The 21,454-nt window shown below is 44.5% G+C and overlaps 1 protein-coding gene across 5 annotated transcripts in view; it reads left to right on the forward strand.

The window, feature by feature from the left end:
• Window positions 1-21,454, forward strand: part of SRSF12 (serine and arginine rich splicing factor 12) — a 27,631-nt gene continuing 6,177 nt past the window's right edge. The window contains exons 1-4 of one of the 5 annotated variants that reach the window (XR_007923231.2): window positions 1-821; window positions 13,233-13,343; window positions 13,778-13,953; window positions 14,135-14,478. Coding sequence is in view for 4 of the 5 variants with exons in the window: in XM_051855468.2 (XP_051711428.2) it covers window positions 240-821; window positions 13,233-13,343; window positions 13,778-13,845; window positions 14,135-14,150 (777 nt within the window). In the remaining variant the exon portion in view is untranslated. Of the gene's footprint in view, window positions 822-12,771; window positions 12,877-12,996; window positions 13,344-13,777; window positions 14,607-21,454 lie in introns of those variants that run through there. The other 4 variants (XM_051855468.2, XM_008263202.4, XM_051855469.2 and 1 more) reach the window with 4 other exon arrangements.

Raw genomic sequence — 21,454 nt, forward strand, 5'->3', positions numbered from 1 at the left:
AAAGGTTCGTATTCATTCCCTTAGTTGTTGCTTTTTGCGTTTTAACTCTCCGACGACGTGCGTCCGCTCCTTCATTCGCCATCCGTCCCCCTCTCTGGAATGGAGACGCTAAGGGACGGACTTCGCCTGCCCACAGCCACATCCCACTTCTGCAACAGTGCCTGACGCATGGCAGGTGCCCAACCAGCACGTGAGAGCGCGCGCTCGTCGCCGAAGAGTACGCCCTAAGCGAATCATGGATGAAGAACCAACGAGAAAAAGACAACCAAATGGAGCAAGACCACCCGGTTAAAACGCTCAAGACCCGAGGGGCAAGAGGCCCCGCCGCCGCCGCCGCCGCCGCCGCGGTGCAGGGCCGAGCCGCGGCCGAGCCTGGAGGCCGCGCGCCTCAGCGCGGCTCGCACCTCCGCCCACGCCCACCAGCCCCTCGGCTGCCTCTCCGCGTCCCCCAACCCCAAGCTCACCTGCCGCGCCCGGCACGCCCTCCCCGGGCCCCGCAGCCTCTGGGCCCGCGCGCCGCCCCCGTCGGACCTCCCCCGGCCGGGACCCCCGGACCCCCGCCCCCGCAGTCCGTGCGGCCGGCTCGCGCCGCACAGCGCCCCCTCCGCGCCGGCCTCTGCGGCTGCGCGCTGGCGGGGCCGAGGCCGAGGGGAGGGGGTCGCGCTGGGGGCCGGCGGAGCTGCTGTGGCGGCGGCGGCGAGAGAGCGAGCGAGCCCAGCGCCGTGGGCAGAGCCGGAGGGGACGGAGGACGCGGACATGTCTCGCTACACGAGGCCCCCCAACACGTCCCTGTTCGTCAGGAACGTCGCGGACGCCACCAGGTGAGCGGCGGCGGCCGCAGGTGGGGGCGCGGGGGAGGGTCGGGTAACGGCCGAGGCGCGGGAGGCCCGGCGGGTCGGGTCGGGCCTGCGCGGGCCGCGGGCGACGCGCCCTGGCCGGGGAGGGCTGAGCCCGCGGGCTTCTCCGGGCCTGGGCGGGACTCGCGCCTCCGCCCTCGCACGCCGCGTCCCGGCGCCGCGCCGGGGGGCCGGCGGAGCTGCGAGGCCGCGCTCCCTTTGTGGCCGCGCCGGACGGAGGCTGGCGTGTGGCCGGCCCTCGGGGAGTTGGGGACGGGGAGAAGGCGCACCTTGGGCCTGGCCTCGGGTCCAGGTCTACTCCCGGCTGCGTCTTAGGCTGCACACAATGTTACCCTGTATACAAAAGAGAACTTGAGTGAGTGGGATGGATGCGATTTGCTTCCAAGTGCTGAGCGCAGTGAGGACACCCTCTCTGTAACGGGCAGCCTGCTTCATGGGGATGCTCCCGCGGGAATTCCGCCTACCGGGCGTCTAAAGATGGATGTTAAGGAGTGATTTCTTCATACGGCACTTTCTCCTTAATAGGAGCCGGAGGGGTGGGGATGGGGGCGGGCATGAGTAGACATTTCCTTTTCGCTGGGCACCAGCCTCTCGAGGTGTGCAGTGTCCCCTTACTGTGCGCCAGGGAGGCGAGCTGAGGCTCAGGAGTTTTCGCCTGGGGCGAGACAGAAGCTCTCGGCTCCATGGCCATCTGGAGTGACCATAGTTGACCTTTGAGGAGTGAATGCGGTTGCTGCAAATACAGATGTCGCGACCACAGACTTGAGTTCGTGTATTCCAGTTAACATCTAAAGCCGCCTTGTTTACGTTTCTTCTCTGGTTTATCAGTACGGTATCTAGAAGACACAAGGAAAATCTGTGATTTAGGTAGAGATAAATAAATAAATCCCACAATGAAACAGACTGCTTGACAACTGAATGAGCATCCTGTCTCTCCAATGTGTTAAAGAGAGGGGTGGGGGGTTTCCAGTTGTGATGGTCTGGGCGGGCGGCCGGGGTGGGATTATAAATGAGTGAAGCTGTCAGGTTGTGAGGCACCACAGGACGCGCGGGCTGTAGCAAACGCAGCAGGACGTGTGCCTTCTGAGGGGAATTGTCTGCTGAGCTCCCGCTGAGAGCCGCCATGCAGTCATTCAGATTCCTGGTTGCCTCGGTTTCCAAAGTTTAAAGAGAAGGCGCAGATCCAGATTTTGTGTATGTAAACTCAGTTTTCAAAAATGTCAGCATTTGTCAAAGTCGAATTGCATAAAATCCCTGTTTTTTGGGTAGATTTAAAGCTGCAGAATGTTGACAATTTCGTGTTTCCAGACTTTTGTTTTTTAAAGGGAAAAGGTTTATTGTCGGGTGGAGGAAACCCGACAGGCCACAGACATTTTTTAAAAACGTTTAAATGGGCCGGCGCCGCGGCTCACTAGGCTAATCCTCCGCCTAGCGGCGCCGGCACACCGGGTTCTAGTCCCGGTCGGGGCGCCGGATTCTGTCCCGGTTGCCCCTCTTCCAGGCCAGCTCTCTGCTGTGGCCCGGGAGTGCAGTGGAGGATGGCCCAGGTGCTTGGGCCCTGCACCCCATGGGAGACCAGGAAAGGCTCCTGGCTCCTGGCTCCTGCCATCGGATCAGCGTGGTGCGCCGGCCGCGGCGGCCATCATTGGAGGGTGAACCAACGGCAAAGGAAGACCTTTCTCTCTGTCTCTCTCTCTCACTGTCCACTCTGCCTGTAAAAAAAAAAAAAAAAAAAAAAAAAAAAAAAAAAGTTTAAATGTTGTGCAGGCCAAATATAGCACATCTGAGCGACACCATAGAGTTACTAAGGCTGAATGTAATTGAAATTAAGGGGAGTCCTTCTGCATTCTCTCACCACCTTTTAGCACTGCCAGTAGGGGGCACTCAAAATCTAGGTGGTTAGTTGTAGTAATAAAATAATTGCTAATATTTGTTGACTATGATCACCATATGCCACAAGGTATACTAATAACTTTCACAGTATAGGTTTGCACGATAACTCTACAATATATTTTATTACCCTCACTTACAGATAAGAAACTGAGGCTTAAGAGAGATTTTCTTGCCCAAGACTTGTGTAGCCAGTGAGCAGTGTTCATAAAGTAGAATCACCGCATGTGGCCTGTGTTAACCTTTTGGTGCAAGGCGTTGTACAGTATTATTTGTCTAGCAATATGACTCCTGAACTCATTTTACATCAGCTTTCACACAGTATGCTTATAATGAAAATCATTGTGATTAAATGTTTAAACAAATACTATGATTATATATGAATATGATTTAAAGCATATAAAAATTAAGAGAGGAAAAACTAGAAAAATGAGACAAGAAAACTCATTTGGGTGGCAGAACTTGGCTAGTACTTTTTTCCTATTTTCAAAAAATTTTTAAAATTTTATTTAATAAGGTTGTGAATTTTCAAACACAGCCAAACTTTATTTAAAATGTTTCTTTAAGGTGGCCATTTTAATGTAGGCCATAAATCACAAGACATTAAAAAGTGTTGCACAGAATCTTGATGGGAATGAAATTGAGCCCAAGAATTAAAGAAAAATCTTAGTTAATTTTTAAAGTTTTAATGTTAATTTCTACTGGTGAAACAAAATTTGAGTCAGGAAAAATGCTTTAGTATCTTTGCTTTTTGTTGTGTAGAGGACTAAGTTTTTAAAATGTCAAGCACAGAATACTAATTAATGAAGCAAAATAATATCCAGATCTCATCTTGTGTTGGGAGCTATAGCCAGGTACCTCTCTTGGACTGTTTAGTAACATTCTTTGGTTACAGTGTATATGAAGCTTTGTGTTTCAGTGGGAGTGCAATGAAAACATTACACAGAATTCAGCAGCATTTGTGATGGAATGTCTCAGCAAGCTAGGAATAGAGGGGAACTTCTTCAGCCTGTTAAAGGCTATCCTAGAAAGCCTAGCTTAATGGTGAAAGACCGAGTGCTTTCCCTCTAAGGTTAGAACAGCAGGGCCAGCTTTCGGCCTAGCGGTTAAGCTGCCCTATGGGATACCAGCATCCCTTATCCATGTACCTGGGTTCCGGTTACAACTCTGCTTCTAATTCCAGCTTCCTGGTAATGCGCACCCTTGGAGACAGCAGGTGATGACTGACGTATTTCGGGCCCTGCCACCTACATGGGACACCTGGATTGAGTTCTGAGCTCCTGGCTTCAGGCTGGCTTAGCCCAGCTATTATGGGCATTTGGGGAGTCAATGGATGAGAGATCTCTCTGTTGCTCTCTGTCTCTGTGTCTACCTTTTAAATCAGTAAAAAAAAAAAATTTTAAATGGATAAGTAACAAGTATGCTCATTCTCACAACCTCCACTCAACATTTTTGAAACAAGTTTCAGTCTCTTTTTTATTTTTATTTATTTATTCTCATTTTATTTGAAAGGCAGAGAGAGAATGACTTTCTCAAAGAGATCGTCCATCTGCTGGTTCACCCCCACAAATGCCTGCAGCAACTGGGTCTGGGTCAGGCCAAAACCTGAAGCCTGGGCTTAGTCCAGGTCTCCCAAGTATTTGAGCCATTACTTGCTGCCTCCCAGGCTGCGTGTTAGTGAGAAGCTGGATAAGAAGAATCCATGAGACTCAGTCAGGAACTCTGATACGGATATGGACATCCACATAGCAACCTGTAATGCCAAATGTCTGTTCTTCTAGTCAGCTTTTTAAAAAGATTTCTTTATGACTATAAAATAAACTGGAAGTATGTCAGTGTAAAAATTAAAAGAAAGAAAAAGGAAAGAGGGAGGGAGGGTGGTAGGAGCGTGGGCAGGAGGGAGGATAGGGTGGGAAGTACCACTGTGTTCCTAAATCTGTATATATGAAATACATGAAATTTGTTCACCTTATTTAAATAAAAATTATTTTAAAAAGGAAATATTCATACTGAGATGTTTGGGTAAACTACTGAAGTCTGCAATTTACTTTGAAAAGCATCAAAAATAAGAATTTAGAAATGACTGTGAAAAAGTAGAGTAAAATGTTAATTTTGAAATCTGGGTGGTAGATTTTTTTCATCACACAGTTCTTTCAACTTTTCTGTATGTTTTAAAAACTTTATAATGTGAAAAAGAAAACAGTATTTATTTATTTATTTATTTATTTATTTATTTATTAGAAAGTCAGAGGTTAGACTTCCAGAGAGAGAGGGAGAGACAGGTCTTCCATCTGCTAGTTCACTTTCTAGATGGCTGCAATGGTCAGGGTTGAGCAAAGCCAATGCCAGGAGCTTCTTCTGGGTCTCCCACATCGATGGCAGGGCCGAAACACTTGGGCCCCTCCATTCAGCATTTTTTTGCAGTTCCTAACCAATGAAGTAAGTCAAGAAAGTGAAATGAAAGGCCTAAAAATTGGGGGCCAGCATTGTGGAATAGTAATTAAAGCTACTGCCTGCAATGGCGGCATCCCCTGGGGGTGCTGATTCGTGTACAGGGCGCTCCACTTTTAATCCAGCTCTCTGCTAATGGCCTGGGAAAGCAGCCAACGATGGCCCAAGTGCTTGATTCCCTGCCACCCTCATGGGGGATCCAGAAGCTGCTCCTGGCTCCTGGCTTAGTCCCAGCCATTGCGGCCATCTGAGTGAACCAGTGGATGGAAAATAATCTCTCTCTATCTCCCTCTGTCACTGTAACTCTGATCTTGAAATAAATAAATAAATCTTTTTTTTTAAAGTCATAAAAATTGGAAAGGCAGCGGTAAAACCAGTCCCCTTAGGTGACATGTTTGTTTACATAGAAAACAATAAAAAATTAACAACAAAACTATTGTAACTCATAATGAGTTTAGTAAGTTAGAATAGTGAACAATTAAAAATAATGAAATTTAAAAAACAATTCCATTTAACCATACCATCAGAAAGCATACTTAGGAATAAATTTAACAACAACAAAAAAAGAAATTAAAAATCCTTTGCATTGCAAACTCTGACATATTGCCAAGAGAAATTTTAAAAGACCTAACTAGATATCTATATATGCCACATGCATGGATCTATAAAGAAAAAATGTGTACAGGGGAGGATGTTATGGTGTCATGGATTGAGCCCCTGCTTGGGACACCAGTGTCCCATATCAATTAGTTCAAGCCCCAGCTGTTCTGCTTTAGATCCAGCTTTCTGTTGATACACCTGGGAAGGCAGTGGATGTTGCCCCTGCCACCCACGTAGGAAACCCAGATGGAGTTCCTGGCTCTTGGCTTCAGCCTTGCCCAGGCCTGGCTATTGGTAGGCATTTGCATTTGGCGGTAAACCTGGGAATGGAAATCTCAGTTTCCATCTGTTCGGCTCTTCCCTCCCCTCACTCATCACTCTGCCTTTCAAATAAATAAATTAAGTGTATATATGGGCTGGTGCTGTGGTGTAGCGGGTTAAGCCACCTCCTACAGTGTTGGCATCTCCTATGGGCACCAGTTTGAGTCCTGGCTGTTCCACTTGCAGTCCAACTCTCTGCTATTGCCCGAGAAAGCAGTAGAAGCATGGGAGACTGGGAAGAAGCTCCTGGCTCCTGGCTTCAGATTGCCACAGCTCCAGCTGTTGCAGCCAGTTGGGGGGTGAACCAGCAGATGGAAGATCTCTCTCTCTCTCTCTTCGTCTCCCCTTCTCTCTCTCTGTAACTTTGACTTTCAAATAAATAAATATATCTATTAAAAATCTATAAAAAATATATCTATAAATAAAAAAAAGACTGCTTGGGACATGGCACCTGTATCCCTTATCTGAGTGGCTGAATTTGTCTGTGGCTTCTCTCCCTATTCCAGCTTTCTGCTGAGAGGCAGCAGGCAATGTCTTAAGTAGTAGCCCCCTGCCTCCACTTTGGAGACCAGGATTGAGTTCTGGGCTCCTGGCTTCACCTGGCCAGCACCAGTTGTTGCAGGCATTTGGGGAGTGAACTAGCAGATGGAAATCAATCAGTCTCAGTCTCAATCTCTCTCTCTCCCCTTTCAAAGAAATAATGATTAAAAAAAAAAAAAAAAACCTGCCCAACTGTTACTTTAGTGACTAAAATGAAAAAGATTGACAATACCAATTGTTGATAAATATTGGCACCCCTAGGAGTATTATACTTTGCTGGCAGGAGTATAAAATAGTACACTTCGCAGAACTGTTTGGCAGTTTCATAGAAGTTAATTTTACACTCATACATTCTCTTTAACCCAGGAGTTCTCCTTCTGGGTATTTAACCAAAATAATTGGCCTATAAAGCATAAAAAGATGTTGTATTACACTGGTTTATTAGGTAAATTGAAAGTAAAATCCCTTCACTTCTTTTCCTTCAGAATGCCAAGGGTTGGAAGATATTAATGAGGAGAGGGGGGATGTTGTGGGGGAGTGTTAGTGGGTTTGGCCACGTTGGAGATTATGTAGCAAAGCTGAAGGCAGGTTTATCCTTCAGCCGCCTCTCCTTGTCAGGGAGGCAGCATAGAGAACTGGACAGAGCTCTGGAAAGCACACCGGCCATAAGGTGCACTGCAGCACAGCTTGCAATTTAAAACATTTTTAACAAGGAGATATCTTAAATGTTCGTCTACAGAAACCTGGATGGCTACATTGTGGTTTATTCATAACAATGCTATTTAGAGTAAAAATGAGTGAACTGGAACTACGTGGAGAAATCTCATGGGGCGGGGGAAGAAGCTAAGGTACAGAAATACAAATGGTTTGGTGTCATTTATATAAAAATTTTACATTTATGTAAAAATAGACAAATACATTCACAGTAAAAATATAGTTATGCCAGGGAATGATGAGCAGTAAGGTTATTTCTAAGATTATATTCTAAGAAGAATATAATTTTATTTCTAAAAAATACTGAAAGTTATAGCAGATACAGTAGGTATTGAGAATAAAATAAATCTTGTTGGTGGGTATATAGGTTATTTGTTTCATTATTCTCCATACTTTCCTGACCTGAAGATCACAGCAGAAATGCAAAAATAGAATAACGGCTAGCAGTGGGAGATTGGAGCTGGTGGCCAGCATTTTGGAAGAAACCTGTTCCTTGAGATTCCCATTGTTCTTGGCATTCAAGACTCCAAACCTCTGACACACACAGTGCTCCAGCCTTTTTTACATGTGATCTGAGATACGTGTCTTGTTAGCCTCTCATATATGGGTGATGGATTGTTTGCCTTAGAGGACCTTTATTTGTGTTCTAGCTTTGCTACCTCACTTTGTTACAGGTTATGAATACCAGTGTAGAAGGTAACTTCTCTTATCCTTAGTCTCCTTGATTCTCAAGTGGTACCAGTAATGTGTTCTTCTCTTATTGACAGGCAAGTCTATATATATTGAGTGCTTCCTGTGTGGCTATGCTAAGTACAAAGATATGCTATACTGCCTTAGCAATAATTCTCAATCTCAGAATTTCTTATGAAGCACTTAAAAAATTCAACGTAGGAACGGGCATTTACCCTAGCAGTTAAGATGCCTATATCCCACATCAGAATGCTGGCTTTGATTCCCAACTCCTCACTCCAGCTCCTGCTAGTGCAGTTCCTGGGAGGCAGCAATAGTGGCTCAAATAATGAGGTTCCTGCCACCCCTGTGGGACCTAGATTGAGTCCCTGGGTCTGGACTTTGGCCCAGCCCAGTTCTAGCCATTTTGGGCATTTGGGAAGTGACCTAGCAGATGGGAGCTTTGTCTCTCTGCCTCTCTCATAAATAACACTTTTGGGGCTGGTGTTGTGGCACAGTGGGTTAAACTGCCACCTATGTGACACCAGTATGCCCAGTAGCCTGGCTGCTGCAGTTTCAATCCAACTTTTTGTTAATGAGCCTGGGAAAGCAGAGGAAGATGGCCCAAGTGCCTGGGCCCCTGCCACCCATGTGGGAGTCCCAGGTGGAGTTCCAGGCTCCTGGCTTTGGTCTGACCCAGGGCGGGCCAAAACAGTCATTTTGGTGAGTGAACGAGCAAATGGAGGACCTATCTATCTATCTGTGTAACTTTGCCATTCAAATAATAAATAGATAAATATTTAAAGAATAAAATAAAAACTTTTTCAAAAATTAAATGTAACTGGAACTTACTATGGGAAACATCAATTAGGTCCAAAGTTAACAGGGTTGCCTGTTTCTGTAACATCACCTTCACAGGTGATTCTAAAATGCAGCCATGTTTGAGAAGCTAGCAGCAGAAATTTGTTTTTCTTGTTTTCTCATCATATCTGTAGAGCTTTGCACAGTAGATGCTCAATAAATATTTTCTGAATGGATAAATGAAAGAAAAGAGAGATTGTTGCCATCTAAAAGTTAACAGTCTATGAGGGAAGGCAGATAAACGAAATGAAGTAGGTCATGATAACGACGGCACTGCCTGGCCTACAGTGGATGCTGACTCCTGAGTCTCCATCTCTAGCCTTAAATACCCCTAGTTTTCAGAGAAAACAAAATATTTGCATAATCACAATTTTCAGTTGTTTGTAGAACTCTTACAGATGTTCCACCATCACCTCAAATTCTGTATCTAAACCTGAGGGCTCAGCCTTTCTTCCCCCTCTTCATCCAGCTTTGTTCACTAGCATCGAATTTTTGTCACTAATGCTTGTCCAGACTAGCAGCTTTGCAGTCATCTTTGAGTCGCTTGCACAATACGTTTTGAAGTACTCTTATTTCTCCTGAACCACGTTTTGCACTCAGATTGATGCTGAATCCCTCCCTCTCCTTGAAGAGGGATGGTGGTGGAGAACCCAGGCCTGTGGAAGTGTGACTCCAGCTCTCCCTTGCTGGCTCCTGAACCTTAGGAAGCTCAGTCTGTCTGGGTCCCCATCTTATAAACAACTGTAAGGTTGCTGTGAGAGTCAGTGGTCTGAAGATGAACAGTGGATGATATGTAAATGCATTACAGCTGTCAGCTGTTACTGCTAAATATTTAATCTCATCATTGAAATTGTAGCACCGTGAAGACAATAATAATATTCAGTACTTATCACAATAGAAAGCATATAGGAGGCTCAAAATACTATCAAATTTGGCCGGCGCCACGGCTCATTAGGCTAATCCTCCGCCTTGCGGCGCCAGCACACCGGGTTCTAGTCCCAGTCCAGGCGCCGGATTCTGTCCCGGTTGCCCCTCTTCCAGGCCAGCTCTCTGCTGTGGCCAGGGAGTACAGTGGAGGATGGCCCAAGTGCTTGGGCCCTGCACCCCATGGGAGATCAGGGTAAGTACCTGGCTCCTGCCATCGGATCAGCGTGGTGCGCTGGCTGCAACGTGCCGGCTGCGGCAGCCAATGGAGGGTGAACCAACGGCAAAGGAAGACCTTTCTCTCTGTCTCTCTCTCTCACTGTCCACTCTGCCTGTCAAAAAAAAAAAAAAAATACTATCAAATTTGAGAATATGTTAGTTATTTTGCATTAGGTTTTTTTGTTAAAGCCTAAGAAATAATCTTAGGACTTCTTTAGAATCTAGTTATTTCTATCTGAAAATAAAATTAACATAAATATAAACTTACAGTGAGGCAAATGAGTGTGTTTTAAGGAAACAGTGAATTATTAAATATTTAATGCGAATAACTTTTAAAGTCTATCTACCAGGCCAGTGTCTTGAAATGTCTCCACCTTTTTTGCGCTTTTTAAAAATATGAATATCCTTCGGGTGGGCTTTGGCATAGCAGTTAAGTTGCCGCTTAGGATACTTGCATCCAATATTGGAGTGCTTGGTTGAGTACTGACTACTCTGCTTCCAGTTCAGCTTCCTGCTAATGTGCACCCTGGGAGGCAGCAGGTGATGGCTCAAGTACCTGGGACCCTGGCTCCCACATGGGAGACCCAGATTGAGTTCCAGGCTCTTGGCTTTGGCCTGCCCAGCCCAGCTATTGTAAGCATTTGTAGAGTGAACCAGCCAAAGATCTCTGTCTTGCTGTCTGTCTCTGCCTTTCAAATAAAATGTTTTTCTTTTTTTTTTCTTTTTTTTTTCTTTTTTTTTTTTTTTGACAGGCAGAGTAAGACAGAGAGAGAGAGAAAGGTCTTCCTTCCGTTGGTTCACCCCCCAAATGGCCTCTATGGCCGGTGTGTTGCACTGATCCGAAGCCAGGAGCCAGGTGCTTCCTCCTGGTCTCCAATGCGGGTGCAGGGCCCAAAGGCTTGGGCTGTGCTCCACTGGCTTCCTGGGCCACAGCAGAGAGCTGGACTGGAAGAGGAGAAACCAGGACAGACTTCAGCACCCTGACGGGGACTAGAACCCGGGGTGCCGGCGCCACAGGCGGAGGATTAGCCTAGTGAGCCGCAGCGCCGGCCTGTTTTTCAAATATTCATTTATTCAAAAGGCACAGTTACAGCAAAGAAAACAGAGACCTTCCATTCACTGGTTCACTTCCCAGATGGCCACAACAGCCAGGCTGAAGCCAGAATCCTGGACCTCCATCAGTGTCTTCCACATGGATGACTGGGGACCAAGTATTCAGGCCATCTTCCATGGTTTTTCCATGCATAGTAGCAGGGAGCCACACTGGAAGTAGAGCAGCAGCCGAAACTTGAACTGGCACTCATATAGGATGCTGGCATTGCAGGCGACTGCTTAACCTGCTGCATCACAATGCCAGACTCTATTCATACTTTTAAAAAGTATTTGTTTATGGGGCAGGCATTGTAGCGTAGAGAGTAAAGCTGCAGCCTGCGATACCAGCATCCCATATGGGTGCCAGTTCGTGTCCTAGCTGCTCCATGTCCAATCCAGCTCCCTGCTGGTGACTTGGGGAAAGCAGTGGAAGATGGCCCAAGCGTGGGAGACCTGGGTGGAGCTCCTGGGCCCTGGCTTCAGCCTGGCTCCTCCCTTCCCATTGAGGACTCTTGGGAAGTGAACCAGTGGATGGAGGACCTCTCTGTCTCTCCCTGTAACTCTGACTTTCAATAAATAAATCTTTTAATTTTTTTTAATTTTTGGGACTGGCATAGTGCCCTTGCCATTTGGAGAGTGGACCAGTGGATGAAAGATATCTCTCTCTTTCTCTCTGTCTCTCCCTCTCTTTCTTATTTTTTTTTAAAGATTTATTTATTTGTTTATTTCAAAGAGTGAGAGAGGCAGAGAGAGAGAGAAGTCTTCCATCCACTGGTTCACTCCCCAAAATTGCCACAACGGCCAGAGCTGGGCTGATCCGGAACCAAGAGCTTCTTCCGAGTATCCCACATGGGTGCAGGGGCCCAAGGACTCGGGCCTTTTTCCACTGCTTTCCCAGGCCATAGCAGAGAGCTGGATAGAAAGTGGAGCAGCTAGGACTCAAACAGGCACCCATATGGAATGCCGAAACCACAGACAGCAGCTTTACCCACTATGCCACAGCACCAGCTTTTTCCCTCCCTTTCTATAATTCTGCCTTTGAAATAAGTAAATACATATTTTTTAAAAAGCATGAATAGGGGGCCGGCACTGTGGCATAGTGGATAAAGCTGCCGCTTGCAGTGCCGGCATCACATTTGGGCGCCGGTATGAATCCCAGCTGCTTCACTTCCAATCCAGCTCTCTGCTGTGGCCTGGGAAAGCGGCGGAAGATGGCCCAAGTCCTTGGGCCCCTGCACCCATGTGGGAGACCCAGAGAGGCTCCTGGCTCCTGATTGGCACAGCTCTGGCAGCCATCTGAGGAGTGAACCAGTGGATGGAAGACCAACCAACCTCTCTGCCTCTGCCTCTCTCTAACTCTGCAGTTCAAATAAATCAATAAATCTTTTAAAAAATGGATATCCAGTCCCTAATCTAGACTTTCTGAATCAGAATATGCAGGAGATGCCTGAAAGTCTAGTTTTTCCTTCTTTTTTTCCCTTCCTTTTGAAACCTTGAGTGATTCTTAGGCAGTTTCAGATAATGCTGGTCTAGATGCTATACTTTCTTTTGAGGGTTTCAACAGAATTTCTGTAGGCAAAATATTTTAATTCAGCTATTCATATTTCTTTGCCTTATTTCTGAAACACTTCAGGCCTGAGGACTTGCGCCGTGAGTTTGGTCGATATGGCCCTATAGTAGACGTTTACATTCCACTTGACTTCTACACTCGCCGCCCAAGAGGATTTGCTTATGTTCAATATCCTTTATTTTACTGTGCGCATGTGAACATACTGCATACATGTGCTTAAATGTGTTCAGGAGCATATGTTATGAAATTAATATTGCCTAATTAAATGTGTTTATTTCTTTATCTCAGAAAATCTAAACCAGTCCACAGTAGCTGGCAAGCGCCCCCCAGTTTGAACCAACCTGTTAGCTAGAATCCAAGCATAAACCAAGCAGGCAAGACAAAAGGCACCTAAAGTTCAAGCATCAAGGAGTAAAGAGGGAGGGTGGACACAGATATAAAGACCTGGAAGAGGGGAAGTCTTTATCAAGCAAAAGACAAAGCCAACACCAGGTTGAGACTTCGGCTTTCCTACATTTACTCAGAGTTCCAGAGTCAAAGCCAAGTCTGATTTTGTTGGTTCTGCGTCTCTTATAAAGTCCATCTTGCAAGCCATAAAGAGTAAAGGTCAAGGTTCAAGATCAAGTGAAATTGAGGTAATTGCCAAAGTCTCATTTTGTATTGCATTTCTTGAGCTTTTTCTGTTTTCTATTTTTTAAAAATAAGCCAATGAACAACTTCCTGAAAGACAGCTATTCAAGTATTTTGTATAGCTAATATCCATTATAGTTAGGTTTACTGTTATATAATTTATATGATAAGGGAGTTCAGTGGGGGTATTACAAACCAGTATATGTAACTCCAAATGTTTATAGATTGCTTCTCTGTAGTTCTTTAATATTTAGATCCCAAGTATTAAAAACATAAAATAATGTTTAAAGTGCTGGGTTCAAAGGTAGATATCGTTTTTAAAGGGCTAAATGAGGTTTTGTTTTAGTTCACTTGTATGTATACAGTTTTGTTTATGAGTAATTTCTCCTAAATGTCATAATTAAAAAGCCTTTTAATGAAAGAGTAATTTTAATTTCAGAATAAAGGCTTCTGCATCCTGATATTTTCAGTGAAAAACCTGATGGATCCTTTATCCGAAAGAAGGGAGTGAGTCCTGAACAGTTTATATTTATAATGCTAATTTTGGACTTAATTTTTTCTCATATTTCAAATTATACTTGTATATTGCAACCACACAAGCAGTATACATTAAAAGTAAGTTACATGTTTATTTCTGTTTTTATTTTTAGATTGACTTTTCTAAATCATAAATAGGGTATTTGTTTTCATAATAAAAAAGTAAAAGTGGGTTTTTTTCTGATTATTCATATTATGTGGGAAATGTGAGCTTAATAACTTGAACTTGTTTCCTATGTCTTCCATTTCACATGTAAAGAATACTTTTCAAATAGTTTTGCTTGATACGTGATGTTCAAAGTGTCCTTAACGGCTAGTCATATTTGAAGATGTTCGAGATGCTGAAGATGCCCTTTATAACCTCAATAGAAAGTGGGTATGTGGCCGTCAAATTGAAATACAGTTTGCACAAGGTGATCGCAAAAGTAAGTGTGACTAAACATTAGCTCTTGCTTATTCAGAAGAATGAGTTTACGCAGTGACAGACTTTTGCACGTAAAATTCTTTAAGAAGTGATACTAGTTGCGTGGCTGAGACCGAGGATTTTGGGTAATAGACTCTGTGGCTAGCCTCGCTGTTCATGTTCTAGCACCAGGGCAGATGAAGTCAAAGGAGCGGCACCCTTGCTCTCCCAGTGAGCACCGCAGGTCCAGGAGCCCCAGCCAGAGGAGGACACGGAGCAGAAGCTCTTCCTGGGGGAGGGACCGGAGACGATCCGACAGCCTGAAAGAGTGAGTGCGGGGACCGGAGCCTGGAGGTTCTGCCTCTCCTTATTTTGTTCAATCAAACAGTCAGCTTTGGTAGAAAGATACGCTCTTCTCCACTTAGCATGTTGTTTAATTATGGGATACTGTTTGAGTTCGTGACACATTTAACTTTTTTAAATGGAAAAATAATATATACTGAAGAAAACTTCTCAACAGACAAGGTGAGAAACAGTCGATACATAAAATTTTTCTAAATAAGCCCAACAATTCAGAATCTTGAGTTCTGAAAACGATTAAACTTACAAGAAATATAAAGTCACTTATGAAAGGAAGTTGACTAATGTTAGTGTAAATTGATTAACTTATAAGTGGTAAATTATTAGCAAGAGTAAATTCTGAGTTTTGGAGGAAGACATGAAAAATAGTAAATTTGGGTGGGAAGGGGTATCTGCAGTTTATCTACTTTGCTAGCCAGTTTTTCTATTAGAATTGGAATAAACCACAATGGAAATTACTCACATGGCAAAATGGTTGTAATAATAACTGAAATTGTATTGGCATGCCTGCATTCTTAAACATGTATAGAATTTATCTGTAATTTTCTCATAGGCATGTACAGTTCCAAGGTGAACTCTGCCCTTAGTGATGAGCATTTGCAGCAGTATCTTTTTAAAACAGATGTATTTATTTATTTATTTATTTATTTAAAGGCAAATAGATAGATCTTCCATCTGCTGGCTCAACCTCCAAATGGCTGCAATAGCTGGTGCTGGAACAGTCTAAAGCCGGGAACCAAGAACTCCATCTGGGTCTCCCACGTGGGTGGCAGGAATTCAAGTACTTGAGCCATCATCTGCTGCTTTCCCAGGCGTATTAGCAGGGAGCTGGATCAGAAGCCAAGTAACTGGGACTCAAATTGTACTCTGATAAGGGATGCAGGTGTCCAAAAGAGGCTTAATTCACTGCACCACAGCACCCATGTCTGCAACCATGTCCTTGCTCTCTGACCAGGTTGACTGTCCGAGACCTCACATAGCTTCAAATCAGGCTGGCCACCCAGGCTATTAACTTTCAGTCTCTTCATTTTCAATTCCCAGAGCTTAAACAAGAAAAAATAACATAATCAGAACTAAAGAGACTGAGTCATTGCCCGAAGTCCTTAGTTCTAAAAACAAGACTGTGAAGTAGCCTGACTCCTATCCCTCCAGCCAAGTGGAATGAAGGGTGGTAAGAAGAGAAAATGCATCTTTGTTCTTTGACTTTTTACTATTTATATATCCTGATTGCTAGAAAATACAGTCTAGTCAGAGCTCTCAAATCTTATATGTCAGATAAGTACTCTCCTTTTGTGTGAACCACATGCTTTGATTTTTGGCCCATCCTTGAGTAGGTATGAAAGTGACAAAGCTTTAAGCTCCTTTTCTAAGCCAAAAAAACCCAAGTCAAGATTGGGCCATCAGCAAGATTACTGAAGAACTACTTAGAAAAAGTTATAGCGTGTCTTGGAACTTGATCCTTTTTATCGTCCTTATATAGTAACAATATAAATCTTCCTTACATTTTATGGAGGAAGATCCAGGTTTGTCCCTTGGCTAAGGGACACTGGCTAATTGAGGTTTAGACTATAATATATAGTTTGTATGCTCAAAGACAAAATTATGTTTATAGAACTTAAAACGCGGTGAGAAGGCTAGGCATTTGGCCTAGCAGTTGAGACGTCCATATCCCATATTGGAGTGCTTGGGTCTGATGCCCAGCTCTGGCTCCTGACTCCATCTTTCTGCTAATACAGACCTTTGGAGGCAGCAGTGATGGTTCATGTGATCAGGTCCCTGCAACCCACATGGGAAACCTGGATTGAATTCCTGACTCCCAGGTTCCCAGGCCCAGCCCTAGGCATTGTAGGCATATGGGGAGTGAACCAGTGGTTGAGGAATCTCTCTTCTGGGCCCCCTTTCACTCCCCCCCCCCAAATTTTTTTAATTACCTATCAAATTCACTATTGAAATGAGTTTTTAGTTATTTTTTTTATTTTAAAATATTTATTTATTTGAAAGAACAACAGAGAGGAGGAGGGAGGAAGATCTTTCATCCTCTGATTTACTCTCAAAATGGCTGCAATGGCCAGGGCTGGGCCACACTGAAGCCAGGAGCCTGAGACTCTATCTAGGTTTCACATGTGGATGGCAAAGGACCAAACACTTGAGCCATCCACAGCTGCTTTTCCAGGAACATTTGCAGGGAACTAGATAGAAAGAATAGTTTTTCGGCTGGCACTGGGGCTCACTTGGCTAATCCTCCGCCTGCGGCGCCAGCACCCCAGGTTCTATCCCGGTTGTGGCGCCAGATTCTGTCCCAGTTTCTCCTCTTCCAGTCCAGCTCTCTGCTGTGGCCCGGGAGTGCAGTGGAGGATGGCCCAAGTGCTTGGGCCCTGCAACCGCATGGGAGACCAGGAGAAGCACCTGGCTCCTGGCTTTGGATCGGCACCCCGGCCACAGCACGCTGGCCATAGGGGCCATTTGGGAAGTGAAACAATGGAAAGGAAGAACTTTCTCTTTGTCTCTCTCTCTCTCACTGTCTAACTCTGCCTGTCAAAAAAAAAACTGTTTCAAATGAAAGATTACATAAAAGGTATATATGTGTGTGTGTGTGTGTGTGTGTGTGTGTATAAAAATAGAATAGTGCACCTAACTTTTTTTAAAAAAAAAGATTATTTTATTTGAAAGGAAGAGTTACAGAGGCCGGCGCCGCGGCTCACTAGGCTAATCCTCCGCCTAGCGGCGCCGGCACACCGGGTTCTAGTCCCGGTTGGGGCACCGGATTCTGTCCCGGTTGCCCCTCTTCCAGGCCAGCCCTCTGCTGTGGCCAGGGAGTGCAGTGGAGGATGGCCCAGGTGCTTGGGCCCTGCACCCCATGGGAGACCAGGAAAGGCTCCTGGCTCCTGGCTCCTGCCATCGGATCAGCGTGGTGCGCCGGCCGCGGCGGCCATTGGAGGGTGAACCAACGGCAAAGGAAGACCTTTCTCTCTGTCTCTCTCTCACTGTCCACTCTGCCTGTCAAAAAAATAAATAAATAAATAAATAAATAAATAATAAAAATAAAAAAAATTAAAAAAAAAAGGAAGAGTTACAGAGAGGCAGAGGCTGAGAGATAGAGAGAGAGGTCTTCCATTCGCTGGTTCAGTCCCCTGATGGCCGCAATGGAGGGAGCTGCACTAATCCGAAGCCAGGAGCCAGCAGTTTCTTAAGGTCTCCCATGTGGGTGCGGGGACCCAAGGACTTGGGCCATCTTGCACTGCTATCCCAGCCATAGCAGAGAGCTGGATCAGAAGTGGAGCAGCCAGGACTTGAACTGGTGCCCATATGGGACGCCGGCACTGCAGGCGGGGGCTTTACCTGCTATGCCACAGCGCCAGCCCCAAAACCTAACTCTTAAATTACTAAATAATCCAGTGGCCTTGGTGGAAAATTAGTTTGTAAAAGACGTAATCTATTGGATTCATTAAGAATTTAAGCTGTTTCCAAATGCCTTAGAACCATAATGTTTCAGTTTTCCTGATTTAATTGATTTAATAACAGTAGATATTAGCATCATTTTCTGTCTTTTGGTAGAAGTAAAGTACAAAACTCTACTAGAAAAAATAAAAGGTGGCTGTTGGTTGTCCTAAGTCTTCATGAAATACCAGGGAAAGAAAGAAATGTATCTTTCAAGATAGTGATGTTCTATTCTGTACCATTTATAAGACCATTGCTTCACCTCCCTGAGTCTGGTTTTTCTCATTTAAAAATTCTGCTCAGGATGTAAAATCTCTTACAGGATCAATGTATGTGTGCATCAGGGTATACATAAAGCCTAATGTATACTGTAAGTACATATAATATATGTGATGTTACCTTGGACTATAAGAAAGTCTCTTATTTTGCCTTCCCTGGATGTAGAAATGAAAACTAGTTTGCTGCTGTTACTATGAATTCTTTGAGCCACAGGACTTTTCTCTTAGTCATATTTATATCCCCTGCACTTAACAGTAGTCCCTAGCTCATGTTAGGTTATTACCTAAGTCTTTGCTGACTTTATATTAGTTAATATACATATTACAACTCTAATGTTCCTGAAGAATTAAAATTGCCCCAAGCCGCCTTTTCTTTAGTCCAAATAGAGCCTTTTGTTTAAGAATGTTTTTCCATTTTGTTTTCTATCTACAAAATGAATGAAACTTAATAATTTCTAAGACTGTGCACTTACTCTGGAATATTCTGTGTCAATATAGGCACACCTTCCAGAGTTCTCCCTTCCTCTTCTATATCACTCTCCTTCATTCTGAAGAATTTTCCATGTTTTTAAAAGTACCAGCATGTTAGCAGTGATACATTTTTGAAGGATATTTTTCTGTGGATAGCAGAGATTTTTTTTTCTTCCTTTCTTTTTTTCTTTTTCTTTATCTTTTTTAAAGGCAGAATGATAGAGAGGAGCCCAGAATGCCTACAACAGCCAAGGCTGGGCCAGGCTGAAGCCAGGAGCCTGGGACTCAGGCTGGGCCTCCCACATGGGTAGCAGAAACTCAAGTATTTTGGCCATTATCTGCTACCTCCCAGGTGCATTAGCAAGGAGTTAGATCAGAAGCAGAATAGCCAAGACTTGAATGGGATGTCTCAGTTAGTGGCTTAACCCACTTTGCCACAATGCCAGTACTGCTCTTTTTTTTTTTTTTTTTTTTTTTTTTTTTTTTAATAATTCTTAGAGAGAGAGGTCTTCCATCCACTGGTTCACTCTCCAGTTGGCCGCAACAGCCGAAGCTGCGCCAGTCCAAAGCAAAGCCAGGAGCCAGGTGCTTCTTCCAGGTCTCCCACATGGGTGCAGGGGCCCAAGGACTTGGGCCATCTTCTACTTTCCCAGGCCGTAGCAGTGAGCTGGATCAGAAGTGGAGCAGCTGGGACTTGAACCAGCACCCATAAGTGATGCCGGCACTGCAGGCGGTGGCCTACCCACTACACCACAGTGCCAGCCCCGAGTACTGCTCCTTTTTAATGATGTTTTTCTGCTATCCAGTCAGCCGTCAGTCTTCTTGTTGATCCTTTGAAGGTGAGTTGTCCTTTATTCTCTGGCAGCTTTTCAGATTTTTGACTTTTGGTTTTCAGCAGTTTCACTGTAATGAGCCCAGTCTAGTTTTCTTTATTTTTATTTTACCTGGGGTTTATTGAATTTGAAATTGTTAAGTTAATAGCTTTCATTAGTTTTGGAAAAGTCTGGGCCATTATCTCTTCGTTATTGCTCTGCCTTATTGAAAATTTACTCTTGGCTATGTGATTATTCCACACATATATCTTATGCAAACTTCCTCTTCTGGGGCAGTTGTTTTGGCCCAGTGGGTTAAGCTCCCTACTCAGGCTACCTGTCAAGTGAGTGGTTTGTGTCCTGTCTACTTTTTTGTTTACTTGTTTGAAAGGCACAGTGACAGAAAGCAGTGGAAGATAGTCCAAGTACTTGGGCCCCTGCCACCCACATGGGAGACCCAAGATTAAGCTCCTGTTCCAGCCCTGGCTGTTGCTGCCATTTGGGGAGTGAACCAACAGAACATACTTGTGTCTGACTGTCTCTCTCTCTCTCTCTCAAATAATCAAATAATCTTTAAAAAAAAAAAAACTACTTGTTTATTTCTATGGATTCCAGTTTTCCACTGAAATTCTCCATATTTTCATCTGCCTTGTCTTTTTCCTATTTTTTGGAACATATTACTCAGTAATTTTTAAAATTCTGTCTGATAATGCCAAATTCCAAATCACTTTGGATCCATTTGTCTTTAATTTTCCTTAGTTTTAAGGCATTTTTACTTCAGTAATTTTTGCCTATTTTTTCATACACTTCAAATCTTTTTCATTGGCTGTTGGGTGAAAATTCAAGCAGTTGAAATCGTAGATTGTTGCCCAAGCTTCCTCAACTTTATCAGCTTTTAGGGGCCTGAACTACAGCCCCCCACCTAGCACTGTATCTCTCATTTCAGCTCTGTTCTTCAATTTCCCAATTGCCGTTTTTTGCTGACCTCTTAGAGTCGCATCCAGTGCATAAGATGGCCAGTGACATAAGGAGATTCACAGGCAGATTCGCAGGCAGAGTTTAAGAGTTCTTTTGTGGCCGGCGCCGTGGCTCACTAGGCTAATCCTCCGCCTGTGGCGCCAGCACACTGGGTTCTAGTTCCGGTCGGGGCGCCGGATTCTGTCCCGGTTGCCCCTCTTCCAGGCCAGCTCTCTGCTGTGGCCAGGGAAGGCAGTGGAGGATGGCCCAAGTACTTGGGCCCTGCACTCGCATGGGAGACCAGAAGCAGCACCTGGCTCCTGGCTTCGGATCAGCGGGATGCGTCGGCTGCAGCGTGCCGGCTGCGGCGGCCATTGGAGGGTGAACCAACGGCAAAAGGAAGACCTTTCTCTCTGTCTCTCTCTCTCTCTCTGTCTAACTCTGCCTGTCAAAAAAAAAAAAAAAAAAAGTTATTTTGGTCTGTATATGTATAATTACCTCGTCTCTGGGATTTTGACTTCTCAAGTCCCAGCCATTTGGTTAGCTCTGAATTCTAACATCTGTCTCTCCAGCTTAGTCAGACAGCATTTTTGTACACAAATGCCCCATACTATCCTTTGAAAAGCAATCTTAGTAAAAGAGCCAAGGTTTGTAATGCCTCAAGTTCTGCTTGTGTTAGTTACTCTCCAGTGCCTTCAGTCATTTTACAAATGTCGTACAACTTTTTCATATACTTATGTGGAGAGATTGGTCTAATACAATCTGCTTTATCAAGCAGGACCCAGAAGTCTTATTTCTTTCCTCTCTCCTTTTAAAAATTTTACTCCCTCCCCCATTCAGGATTTTGTACCTCATTAAGT

This window comes from Oryctolagus cuniculus, chromosome 5 (assembly GCF_964237555.1).
Source record: "Oryctolagus cuniculus chromosome 5, mOryCun1.1, whole genome shotgun sequence".
Taxonomy (NCBI): Eukaryota; Metazoa; Chordata; class Mammalia; order Lagomorpha; family Leporidae; genus Oryctolagus; species Oryctolagus cuniculus.